General features: G+C 42.0%; 1 protein-coding gene across 1 annotated transcript in view; it reads left to right on the forward strand.

Moving 5' to 3' along the window:
• The window catches only part of szt2 (SZT2 subunit of KICSTOR complex), a gene marked incomplete at its 5' end in the record, with an annotated part of 217160 nt that overhangs the window by 183324 nt on the left and 19439 nt on the right, over positions 1–14397 (forward strand). Inside the window, 3 exon segments of the mRNA XM_084308487.1 lie at positions 340–423; positions 2099–2173; positions 9642–9707. Of these exon segments, the coding sequence (XP_084164613.1) occupies positions 340–423; positions 2099–2173; positions 9642–9707 (225 nt within the window).

Raw genomic sequence — 14397 nt, forward strand, 5'->3', positions numbered from 1 at the left:
ATTTTAGAACTATGCAACTAGCTGGAGCATTAACTTGCCAACTGTGCTTAAATTGTTACAAGTAAATACACACACACACACATACTCACGCACGCACGCACACACACACACACACACACACACACACACACACATACTCACTCACGCACACGCATTCACACACAAACACACACACACTCCCACACACACACACACACACACACATACTCCCTCACTCACTCACTCACTCACTCACACACATGCATGCATGCACACACACACACACACATTCACACTCACACTCACGCATGCCTCCATTGTCAACTTCTGAGGTTATTGGTTTGGTTGTGCACCTCTCAGCAAACCACGGCATCTGGCACCACAGCCTACCACCTCCAGAGGGCGCTGCCAGGAGGAATCGTGTTGATGGAGCTGGCCTTTCAGGTGAGACAGAAGCCCTTTTTAAACAGAGATCCTGTAATATTGCCGTAAGGAAGATCCATCAATGTGCCGGCTTTGTTCTTAGCTTTGTATTCTAGAAAGACAGGGACACAGAGATACACCTAGAAACACAGGGATACAGAAACACAGGGACACAGAGATACAACTAGAAATACTGGAGTCTTACCACATGGTTGCCATACCTAACAAACATGCTGGAGTCTTACCACATGGTTGCCATACCTAACAAACATGTGGCCATCACCACTGGAAGAGTTTGCCGGTTTCTTAACTCCATCACTGACATCTCAGGTACCTAAACTCCTTATATTACCTCATTGACGTCTCTGTGTTGTTGCATCGCTTGCAAGTTCAAGTTTCTTTATTAGTTGTCATACAGAAGTACAGAATACTTTTATACAAAATGCTTCTTTCTGTTACGCTCCAGAGACTGCTAGACAAAAAAGATAAGTATAAAATAAAATAAGTATAGCAAGTAAAAAATAGAAGTCACGTACGTAGACACAAGTGTTCAGTATGTATTATGTACAATGTGCAATGCAGAGTAGAAGTAACTGAGTTACCATACAATATACTATACAATATACTAATATACAATATACTATATAGTGCAAAGCAGAAATGGGATGAGGTACAATTTAGCTACAATTTACAGTAAGGTGTACTGAGGTATGGGTTGTAGTGCAAATTCTTTGCCAATAAATATAAAGTGTGTTTAGGTGTTCTAAAGTGTGTAGAGTGGGTGCTGCAGTGAGTTGTTTGTTTAAAGTGAGTGTGTGCGTGTGGATGTGTGTGCTGTGAGTGCATTTGATGGCTGTTGCATAGTGTTATTGTTCGTTGAGCAACCTGATGGCCTGGGGATAGAAGCTTCTTCTGAGTCTTTCTGTGCTTGCCATGAGACTCCGGTATCGCTTGCCTGACCGCAGCAGTTCAAAGAGGCAGTTGTTTGGGTTGCTGGAGTCTTTGATCATTCTCTTAGCCTTACCCATGCACCGCTTGTTGTAAATGTTCTGGAGAGTGGGAAGCCCCCCTCCAATTGTGCGCTCGGCTGAACGGGCCACTCTCTGTAGTCTGCTACGGTCTTGTGCGGTGCTATTCCCAAACCAGGAGGTGATATTGCCAGTCAGGATGCTCTCTATAGCATCGTTGTCTCCTCAACCAGCCCTCAAGCAGGGAGCCACACGTTGTCATTGTATGCTAAAATCATTAAAGACTGCTCGGAAACACATATTTCCAGCTTTAAATATAATAATGTATTACCACGAAAAACGGATGCATTGTAATTATATACAACATTTTTATAACAGGGGTGTTCTTTTTTTTATTTAATTTTTTTTCACCATTTCAGCAAAACAGTAAAAAACATTGACCATGACAGAAAGTGTATAAAGGTGCTGAGTAGAGGCAAGAGACCCAGATGGGCCTATACAGGGCCTCAACTCATTAAATCATTGGATTAAAAAAAAACACAAAAACAAAAGTAAAGTGAAATAAGTTCGTAAAACAATTTTCATAATATTAAGATAATAATAAAAATCAAAGTAATTAATAGTGTTGAGACATGTATTGTGATATAGGACTATACAAATCCATTTGAAATGTGACTTATCTCTCTGTCTGTCTCGCTCTCTCTCTCTCTCTCTCCTCTGTGTCTCAGGGCTGTTACTTCTGTGTGAAGCAGTATGCTCTGGAGTGTTCCCGCATCCCCATGGGTCAGACAGTCAATTCTCAGGTAAAGACTGGTGATATTCTCAGGTAAAGACTGGCGATATTAGCAGTTAAAGACTGGTGATATTCTCGGGTAAAGACTGGTGATATTAGCAGGTAAAGACTGGTGATATTCTCAGGTAAAGACTGGCGATATTAGCAGGTAAAGACTGGTGATATTCTCAGGTAAAGACTGGTGATATTCTCAGGTAAAGACTGGTGATATTATCAGGTAAATACTGGTGATATTATCAGGTAAAGACTGGTGATATTATCAGGTAAAGACTGGTGATATTATCAGGTAAAGACTGGTGATATTATCAGGTAAAGACTGGTGATATTCTCAGGTAAAGACTGGTGATATTCTCAGGTAAAGACTGGCGATATTAGCAGGTAAAGACTGGTGATATTCTCAGGTAAAGACTGGTGATATTCTCAGGTAAAGACTGGTGATATTCTCAGGTAAAGACTGGTGATATTATCAGGTAAAGACTGGTGATATTATCAGGTAAAGACTGGTGATATTATCAGGTAAAGACTGGTGATATTATCAGGTAAATACAGGTGATATTATCAGGTAAAAACTGGTGATATTATCAGGTTGAACTGTAACTGTCCGTTTAGACAAGGCACAATACCAGGACCCTGGCTCTGACAGCTAAATGTAACAGACACAATATTAATTAAGAGTTGTGTTTTACCCATCTGTCACTATGGCAAGTCAAGATATCTGCTGTGAAAATGGCGTATAGACACAGCGCCTAGTTTCTGTTTTACTATGTCAGGGATTTGCAGAGTGAGAGAGAGAGAGAATGAGTGAGAGTGATGGAGCGAGAGAGTGAATGAGTAAGAGTAACTGAGAGTGAGAGAGAAACAGAGAATGATGAAGAGAAGGAGATGATTATGTTACATTTAGTTTCATTCCCTTCAGGGTTTTGCTCTCAACCATGTTGGCAGGTTGTCTTTTCGTATCCCCCTAGGTCTCTCTCTGTCTCTCTCTCCATCTCTCTTCCCTCCCCTCCCCTCCCCTCCCCTCCCCTCCCCTCCCTTCCCTCCTCCATGTGTTATAGTTGGATAGTGTCCAGGCTCTGCTGTAAATGAGGTATAATTGCAGCTTAAATATTTGTAAATTACTGATGTGTGGCTGGTGAATGTGTCCAGATGTTGCAGTTCAGGAGCAGCTGGCACTTAGCCAGCGAGCTACAAGGTGTGTTGTGTTAGTTAGAATGTGTACTGCTGTCAGCTACAAGGTGTATGTTTATGTTCATTAGGATCCCCATTAGTCATCACCATCACCGTTGACTATTCTTCATGGGGTCCGCACAGATATATACATACAAATATGAAACATTCAGTATAAATCAGTCATATATCACATACATAATCAATACAAAATAAAACAAAAGAAGGTCATAGGTGAATCCATTTCACCATACCTTTAAAACAAAAACAAAGTAAACAGAAGAAGTTTGGATAACATGGCTGCAGCTACACTCATGCATGACATATGTTGATTTCCTCCGGTAAAGCGACTACTTGAAGCATGTCTGGTATTATGGTCATGTCTATCATTTGGTGGATTGATTGATTGATTGAATTGATTGATTGATTGAAAACTTTATTAACAGATTGCAGAATGGGTACAATACAGTACACAATTGTTAAGGGGATGCAGACCAGAGAAAGACTTTCGTCTTGTTTACATCAGGGTCCCCCATTTTCAATTCATCATAACATATATGACATACACGACATACAGATAGACAGTACTGCTACATCTATACATTTATGACATACCAGATTTACAAATACAGTACTGTTTGTGATACCAAAAGAGTCTAAAAAAGAGAGTATATACATTTGATGTAGAAACTGTACATTGGAGGCGGTTGGGTAGGTGGGGGGGGGGACTGTACATTGGAGGTGGTTGGGTGGGCGGTTGGGTAGGTGGGGTGGGGGAAACTGTACAACTGTACAAGCAAAACTGTACATTGGGATATCGACAAAACCTTACTTTGTCCCAAGAAGAGGGTCTTGTGTATTATTGGGTTAGGACATTTACTGTACATTTACAGGGGCCAGTTTCGAATTGCAGTCTCCTGTAGGTGCTCTTTGAGAGTGGTTTTGAAAGTGGGTAGTGATTCACATTCCTTTACAGCTTTGGGTAGGGCGTTCCACATTGATGTGGCATAATTGCGAAACGTGTTTAGTCCCTTGTTTGAGCCGAATCTGGGTTTAACATGATTTGTTGAGCTCCCTCTGGTGTTGTGGTTGTGGTATTCACTGACCTTTGGGAAGTATTTTGACATGTACATGAGTACCTTAGTCGTATAGTTCCATTACAATACAAGCATAGAATACAAGCATAGAATACAATTGAGTGGATTTACCTGAGGTACAGATGTGTACAAAGGTGTATTGTGTTAGTTAGAATGTGTCTCTAAGATCTGCTAGAATTGAACACCTCTGCCGATCTGTACTGGGCGTGAACAATAGCCCCCTACAACCCGCCCAGCCACTCCCTTCACAAGAATAGCATTAACATAATCTGTCAGTAAGTATTTCCCCTACCATTGCCTTGGCGGAGGGACTGGGGGGGGGGGGGGGGGGCATTCTCCCTTTCTGTGTGTGTGTGTTCACGTCCAATCTCTGGTCTTTGGAAAGACCAGGTGAGGTCAGAGGAGTTTGTTAATATTTACTGAGGATGGACAGATAATGTTGATATTTAAACATAAAAAACATAATACATAATAAATGTATACATGATCATGCAACATAAAAAAATTGTTGTACGAACGGTTTGGGATAGGGGGGGGGGGGGGGGGGTTTAGGTTGCGAGTTCCAAAAAATGGAACTTAAAGTTTAAAGCTCAATATATCAAAACGTGGCACTTTACAGTGAACAGGATGTCTATTTGTATTAAAAACAATAGATTGTTTTTCATTTAAATGTCTGGAAGAGCTCAAAAATAAAAAAAATGTCAAATGGTATTTTCGTTGCCTTTTTTGAGTTGATCTAAATGTTACTGATTGTTAATATTGTTCATATTTATTTACTTAATTTATGTGCAATCATTCAGCTCAGTGTAGAGAAATGCACCGATGCTAACAACCGCCTTACTGCGTGTGTCTATGATGACACTGTTGACACCACGTATCCGTGACATGCAACAACACTAGTAGTTTCGGGGCGCCTACCACCCCCCCTGAAAAAAATCCTAGGGGAAACACAGAGTGCAATGACTTGTGATAATAGCTGTTATATATGTTATGAATATATATTATTGTCATTATACTTCATACAATGAGATAAAGAACTCACAACTTAAAGATGCAGTTATCACGGCAAACAAAGTTGCTTGCAGTCAGTATATCCATAGGATGAAGACATATAAATATATTGCACTTAGTGGATAGAGGAGTATGAAATTCACAGTTATCACAGTAGAAATAAAGTTGCTGTCAGTATCAATAGGATGAGTAGTGTAAATCTATCGCAATATTCAGAGCTACTGAACTCAAGTTCAAGTAATTTTAGAGGAAACATTTCAAGCTATAAGCTATAGTATTACCACGGTCCGGTCATTGAAAGGAAAAACCGGAGGTGGTCTACTGTATTTTTTGAAACTGACGCTCGTTGGCTGTTTGGTCTTATAACCCGAGATTGGAAGCACGTAATAGGTCAAGGAGGGTGTAGTGGCCGACTGTCATTCCTCCATGTGCTGACAGTCGTCCACGATGCACCCGCAATAAATTATCTACTCAGTCCCAAAGTTGTGATGTTGAATGAATTGAATGTCCAAAGTTTGCTGCTGGTACGGTTTACAGGGTTTATTGTTGTCCAAAGGTAAATGATAGTGAATGAAGGGTTAAATCAGAACAGTCGTCAATTGCTCCATGGTCAGTTCCAACAGTGAGACAGGTGGGTAAAATGTATCCTCATCACAGGTGCATGGGATTACGGTAATTAGCTAGGCTATTTATAGAAGAGGGGCTATAATGGAGGCGGTGAGCCCTCTAGTGTTCAAACATAAATAAGACACTATTCTAAACAAAATAATAATAATATTAATAACCAAAACACTCATATGGCCTTTACAGAGGGTGTCAATCAAATGGTGGCCATTTTAGCTTTCCATGTGCTATGGGCTGCTTCAGAGATACACAACGAGACGCCCTCAGGCCGTTGGAATTTTAAGAGTTAAGATGCCGTTAAATGCGCTGACAGTAACGTTGGGCTGTACGTACCACACAAACATTCTAAATAAACAACTAGTCAACAATAGTCAGAAACTCAGAGGACACGCTGGTGCTAACAAAGCACGCTCCTTTTTTAAACAAAAATTTTACTATTAGACATACTATAACTGTTAGCTTTTATAGTAAACATTTTCTTAAATATTCAAACTGTGATAATATGATTTTTTTTTAAAGATTCTATTGTCATTTGCGTGATTCAACTATGCCAGAGATGTGGCCACAACCGCTGGGCGTGGTCACATTTGGTTTGAGAGTTATTTAGTTAAGGAGTTGGCATACATGAAGTCATTATGACATCACATATTCCAGGAAGTAATGAATATAAAATGATATGATAGGCTGGTTAAAATATAGACTATGAACTTGATGAGGTCTCTTGAGAGAAACTTGAGAGGTGCGTGAAAAAGTCTGAAAAACACATTTGATATGGTCCAGTTATTTATACTGTTATGAAGAATCATCTTCAGCTGTATTATACTGTACACTGTTGGTCTAGTTGAGGAGGGGGGGGGGGCGGAAGCCCTGAGGCTATTGACAGACATGTAAAAGAAAACAAACCAGATGTCTAACATTTCCCAGACACAATAAGTGAAGTGTCCAGGCATCGCTCTGTCCTCCTCAGCCCCGAGCCTCTTCTGACACAAATCAATAAACACAACAGTCTTTTTCTCATCCCACTGTAACCTCCCAGAGGATATGCATGCCTGTGGCTCCTTTGTGTGCGTGTGTGTATGTGTGTGTCTTTGTGTTTCTCTGTATGTGTGTGTTTGTGTTTGTGTTTATTGAACAATGTCTTTATTAAACTAGCTTCATCTGGTTCATACAGGCTCTTTACCTTGAACAATGTCTTTATTAAACTAGCTTCATCTGGCTCTTTACCTCGAACAAGGTCTTTATTAAACTAGCTTCATCTGGTTCATACAGGCTCTTTACCTTGAACAATGTCTTTATTAAACTAGCTTCATCTGGCTCTTTACCTTGAACAAGGTCTTTATTAAACTAGCTTCATCTGTGGTTCATACAGGCCCTTTACCTTGAACAAGGTCTTTATTAACCTCTTAAAATTGCATGTCTCAACACATTTACAGCCGTCTGTCTGCATCACACTGTGTTATTGTCTCTCAACCAACACATCGGTTGAAAGATAAAATGGCCGCTGTTTGACTGACACACCGCTTGACCTATTATGTGCTTCCAATCTCGGGTTATAAGACCAAATAGCCAACGGGTGTCAGTTTGAAAAAGTGACCACCTCCGGTTTCACCTCTCAATGACCGGACAAATCACCACTGACGCTGAAAATGATTGACCGTTTGTGTAGTTAATGAAATTCTGAAACGAATGACATCTTACTTGAGTTGGTTTTCTGAAACGGAGAAGCGCTAAAAGTGCTAAAAGCGTACCGTACGCAAGAGAATGAATGTGCGCCCCTCTCTCCGGAGGGCAAGTTGATCTATTGTTGTCGCTCCTCTGGGGGTTGATGGTTTGTTTGTGTATGTGTAGGGAAGGGGTGGTGTACTGTATGTGACAAGAGATTAGTGGGGGAGATGGGACTGAGGTAGTGTTGACTCCTCGCACTCCTTTTTGGAAAAACACCTAAACATACCATTACATAAAGATGTGTTTTTTTGTGATATTGTTATCGACTTTGGACATGGTCTAGGCATGACAATAGCACCCAGAGTGATTCTTCCTTTCAAAAGAGGCCAGACTTGTGCATCTGCTACAAATGGTTCCAGAATAGCATCCAATTTACTTTCAGTATGCAATCGACAGGCGTTTCATGCAAAATTTGCAGGACTGTTAAGAGGTTAAACTAGCTTCATCTGTGGTTCATAGACTCTTTACCTTGAATACGGTCTTTATTAAACTAGCTTCATCTGTGGTTCATACAGACTCTTTACCTTGTGAGAGAGAGAGAGAGATATTCTAGCTTCCTCTGTACTGTATGTCTGAGCCTTTGTGTGTGTCATGCGCACTCGCCAGGATTTGGGTCTATTTCCTTTCAGTTAAGTCAATAAAAAATGTATCCAAACTCCAGTTCATTGTCTTCTGACAGAATTGTCAGAATTCTCTATTGTGTATCAGTATGTTGGACAGGACATCTCATGTCAAACAGAAAATCACTTTCCTGACATTTCCTGAATTGATTTAATTGAAAGTGAATTTCCCAACTGCAGTGTGTGTGCAGGTGTCTCTGTTATTCTGTCTGTATCTCTGTCTGTCTGTCTGTCAGTCAGTCGTTCTGTCTGTCTGTCTGTCTATCTATCTATCTATCTATCTATCTATCCGTCTGTCTGTTATGAAACATCAGGTGTCCCGATACAGTTCCCTCAGATTGTGTGGAAAATTAACTGATGTATCTTGAAACATGAAACTGCCTTGTACAGAAATAACATGTACAGGATGTCTGTGTACAGACAGTATTTATATGTGCCTGATCACAGCTAAGACGTTGGAATTTAATATATTCATGATGGCCTCATGTCTCACTGACACACAGCTAAATATAAGCGTTGCTTGAGTTTAGTACCGGTTGTCTACTCCCAATCATGAATATATTATTCAAATCAGTCGTTTGTTGTGATTGGTAAACAGGCGTATAATATAAACCCTCTATACATAGTTCTGGACATTAGTACTTCTTATTATAAATAAAGTATTATTATTGTTATTATTATTATAGTGTGTCCTCATTGAAAGGAATTCTTAGTCACCTTGACTCACCTAATAATAATGGGAAAATGTGTTTCTCCCACATGCAATCGTACAGAAGGATCTTTTTTGTTTTGTTATTACCAGATATATGCTTATTATTTTTCAGGTATCCATGAGTTAACAGTGATAGAAAGAGGCTCCAAAACCCTCACGATACAGTCAGTCTACACAGTTTAAAACCCTAACCCTAATGATACAGTCGGTCTACACAGTTTAAAACCCTACACCTACTGATACAGTCAGTCTACACAGTTTAAAACCCTAACCTTACCCTAACTGATTTTGGGGTCATAATATGGGTGGGGGGGGGGGGGTCTAATTGACTAATAAAGGTCTTGGTAGATTAAGACCAAACTGATCATAAACTGAGAGGGTCCAGTCCTAGTGCACCATCTTGCCGTGTGTACAGGTCATTTTCTGCACAATAAGAGGACATCTGGGCGATATTGGGGCGCTCTGTGCTATTGTCTGTGTCTCCTGTGTGTGTCGTCCCATCTCATGTCCTCTCTCCATCAGGGTCCCCTCCTCACCAAACCTCGGTGCAAGCCGTACCCAGACGCCACGGCGGTCTCTGACTCTGCGGTATGTCGCCCCCGCCCAGCCTACCCCAGGCCGCCAATCGCCTCGCTCCAATCAGGCTCCGCCCCCCTGCCCTCCGCTCTCCTCCCTCCTTCTGCATGCCGGGTCCTTTGCCCTGTGGCACAGGTCCCGGTCTCTCCATCTCGCTCTCTCTCTTGGTGCCTCGATCTGTCTCTCTCCCTGGGATCAGGGATGGCTTTCTCTTTTGTCTGCGTCTTCCGTGTGCAGTCCATAGGATGTGACCTACCTGCTGTACCTTCTGGGGTTCTCTCTCTCTCTCTCTCTCTCTCTGATCCATACTGAAGAGCTGCTTGTCTTTATTCTCTGCTGCTGGGGAGCCGTGTGTGTGTGTGTGTGTGTGTGTGTGTGTGTGTGTGTGTGTGTGTGTGTGTGTGTGTGTGTGTGTGTGTGTGTGTGTGTGTGTGTGTGTGCGTGTGCGTGTGTGTGTGTGTGCAGCGCTTGTGATTCGCTGTCTGCAGGGGTTGTTGTAACTTTGTCCGCTGCCTTCACTCTCCTATCTACTGGAGAAATCCACCTATAAACATGCTTAGTGTCTGATCCCTTCTTTACTGAGACAGCTGGAAGGCTGAGAGAGAGAGAGACTGAGCAGATATGGGGGAGAGGATGGTGGCTGGGATTATATCCCAGGTCAGCCAGGGAGGGTGGAACTATCTTATCTCTGTCCCTCTACAGTCTTTTATTCTTGGCAGCAGAGACCTGAAGCGAGCGCATCCCTCACAACGCTCTGAAGACGCTGGAATAATAACAAGTTCATTCCCCCACAGGAGACCTGCTGAATTACAGGTCTTAGGATTTCTGTACATGAGACACCTTCAGTGCTCTTTAAGGAAGGTGGAAGCATGACAGGATGTCTTTGCTTAACCCTTTCACTACCACACTACCAAAGGGTTAACCCTTTCACTGTGACAATACAGCAGGTTAACCCTTTCACTGCCACACGACAAAGGGTTAACCCTTTCACTGCCACACTACAGAAGGTTACCCCTTTCACTACCAGCCGTCTGTAGTGTGGTAGTGAAAGGGTTAACCTTATGTAGTGTGATAGTGAAAGGGTTAAAGGGTTTAGTTTACCATACAACCAGGCACTGTATGTACTCTGAACTGAGGTCGGGTGACTCAGTCTTAAAGTGACGGTGTGCGGTACTTTGCAAGACTAACCCTTTAAAGGAACACACCAACATTATGGGAAATGCAGGAAATGCAAAATCTTCTCCAGAGTCAGACAAGAAGATAGATACCCATTTCCTCTCAGTAGAAAGCTATCTGGCTGCAAGCTATCCTAGCTTAGGACAAATGAATGGAAATGTATATGGACTAGGGATGCTCGATATTGGCTTTTTTACCTATACCGATATTGTCCAACTCTTAATTTCCGATACCGATCCATGGCCGCCTAGTTATAGTTGAAAGTGGGGGTGCAAGATTTATTTTTTATTCTTTATTTTTTTTAGGGCAGATTTTTTTTACATTTAATGAACACCTGTATGTGCAATTTCCTGCAATATAGAGCCTTCAATCTTGACCAAAATAAAGCTGCTCTTTTCACTATAAAACTCAATTACTAATAATAACTTTTCCGATCCTCCCGAAGCACCTCCGTTCACATCCCCAGCAGCAGTAGCAACTTGTGAACGGACTAGCAACAACAACAACAACAACAACAATTCATTGACGCTATCAATAGCCCCAGTCAGCGCGGCGGCTGAATTAATTAATCATTGCGCTATCAATAGCCCCAGTCAGCGCGGCGGCTGAATGAATGAATGAAAACTTTATTTAACAGATTGCAGAATGGGTACAATACAGTACGGCTCAATACACACAATTGTTAACACTTTGACTGCCATGAAACGTCTTTTCACGTCATTGCTGGCCATGCTCAAGTTGCCGGGGGACGCTGTACAGCGTCCTTATATCAATATTTAAAAAAATCTGCGATCGGATTCATACGTCCCCTCCGCTGGCCTGAGATCCACCAGCAGGACCCACTGAGCTCTCTGGCGGTTCAGGAGCGCCATCTGGTGGCCGATCGGCGCAATCGCCAAACAGGATGTTGAATAGAGGTTGTCCTAGACGACCGTAGTACTTCCGGCGCTCGCTATAGGTCCCGCGTCTCTGGCTCGTCACACTACACAGTGATCGATTGCCAATAACTCGATAAACAACATGATTTGGACGTATATACCATTATACAAGCTGGAGATGGACCGGGTAAATTTACATCCCATAATGATACGATTTCAACTCGACGATGATCGCCCAACGGCGCGCGGAGACTGGGGTGAGTTTCAGCGTGTAACGTTACCGTCTTCGATACTAACTGCTATTATCAACATTTGACCCACATTAGATGATTGGTATAACGCTGCCCACGGAATTATAAACGCCCCCTAGCCCATCCGGTCAACATCAGATGACGTGTAGTAACTTCTAGAAGTACGTCTAGTTGGAATTTTTTATATCGCGCTGATTGCCATAAAACTGTATTGCATCATCAATATAATGCATTTGGGGCTATAGATCACGTTCTGGAGAAAGCTGCAGAAAGAGATGAAAACATACTTATACATTAGACCATACTTTACTATGAATATGTGAATGAAAAAGTTTAACGTTGCTACACAATGAACAATACATATAGAACTTTGAATGGGCCCTAATAATGGCAATGTAGCAATAGAATTTAAAAAGTTATAGCCATGCAAAGAAGGGGTACTTCTCCATAGACAAATAGAGCCGGCAACCTATGGTATATTATTAATTTAACCCAAGGCAACCAAAGTGTTAAGGGGATGCAGACCAGAGAAAGACATTTGTCTTGTTTACATCAGGGTCCCCCGGCCTCACCATACGAGAAATATTCAGTTTCAATCTGTTTGCGCATTTAGTATACAGTCACAGTGTTCGACTTACGTAATGATCCATTTTGATGTAAAACGCCGAAGAATAATCCTCACAAAGTCACAATGTTATCCAATATCCAGCCTGAAACTTTTCTTCATTGAAACGCCAAACGAGGCATTCGAAAAAGCCGCCTCCCCTTTTCCAACATGTCGTATACGTCATGCCGAGGGACCGTGGGGCACTGGATCAAACCATTAAATGTGGGGGGTCACACAATCTTTGGAAACTTAAAAACTTGCTATTAAGTGTCATTGCGTATTATTAATTTGATTGAAATTACGTAGTTATGGTTAGATTTATATATTCATATGATCAAAAAGTGGAGGAGCAAAAGCACAAGTTTGCCCCCCCAAGCTCAATAGTGGTTGGGCACCTGCTTCGACTGCTCCATTATGTAGGCGCCTATGCTGATATCAACCGATACCGATATATGCAGGGTCCCCCCCCCCAAAAAACGGAATAATTTCAGGTAATTAACATTACATATCTCTTGTTGTGGAATTAACACAACATTATGCATACTTTTGACAATAAATAAAATCAGAATTTGTTCTTACTTGCTTGCCTGGGTAAATAAAGGTTATAGAAATGTAAAAAAAATTAAAAGAAATTTTAATTTTTTGAAAACCGATACCGATATTTTCCGATATCACATTTTAATGCCGATATCGGCCGATAATATCGGTAGGCCGATAATATCGGACATCCCTAATATGGACCACTAGCCTAGCTCTTGGCCAAAAACACCTCTCCCGGGGGTTTCAGTCATGTTCTATCTTGCAGTCGGATAGTTTTTTACTGAACACACAGAGGACATTGGTATTTATCTTCTTATCCGACTCTGGAGAAGACGGTGAGCGCATTTTCCATAATGTTGTTCTTTTTAGCTATGTGATTCTAAAGGACTAACGTAACTTCAGGCTTCGTTATCGCAGCTCATCTCGCAATATCATCGCCAATCAACTTGTTTCCGTTTGTTTTCTGCTGATTGGATGGTCAGTATTGTGATTACAAACAGGGTTTTCTTTACATTTCATTTTCTTTTTGATCATTTCCACTGCTAAGTTCTGAGTCCAGGCTCATAAGGAGCCTTTACAGTGAAGTGAGTCAACTGGGATATTTCCCTCTTCACACAGCTAGTACACTCTCTCACTGCTCGGGTAGAAAGGTACAACAAAAAGAGTTGTAACGGCTAACCAGACCTGAGGAGCTGGTACTGGGGCAGCAGGACCAAACAGGGAAGCCAACCTGAGGAGCTGATACTGGGGCAGCAGGACCAAACAGGGAAGCCAACCTGACGAGCTGGTACTGGGGCAGCAGGACCAAACAGGGAAGCCAACCTGAGGAGCTGGTACTGGGGCAGCAGGACCAAACAGGGAAGCCAACCTGAGGAGCTGATACTGGGGCAGCAGGACCAAACAGGGAAGCCAACCTGACGAGCTGGTACTGGGGCAGCAGGACCAAACAGGGAAGCCAACCTGAGGAGCTGGTACTGGGGCAGCAGGACCAAACAGGGAAGCCAACCTGAGGAGCTGGTACTGGGGCAGCAGAACTCGAAGTCTTTTGGTGTTGCTGAGCTCACAGCAGAATGTACCAAACTGTTGTTTTGGCCACGCCTACTGTTTTTGCTATCTCTCTAATGGGTTTGTTTTAGGGCTGTCCCCGACTAAGGATTTGGATAGTCGACTATGATTGGCCGAAATTAGCCGATAGTCGACTATGAAAAAAGAAAAGAAAAAAGGATATATTATTTTTGTATCATTCCATT

This window comes from Notolepis coatsorum (genome assembly GCF_963971535.1).
Source record: "Notolepis coatsorum genome assembly, chromosome: 2".
Taxonomy (NCBI): Eukaryota; Metazoa; Chordata; class Actinopteri; order Aulopiformes; family Paralepididae; genus Notolepis; species Notolepis coatsorum.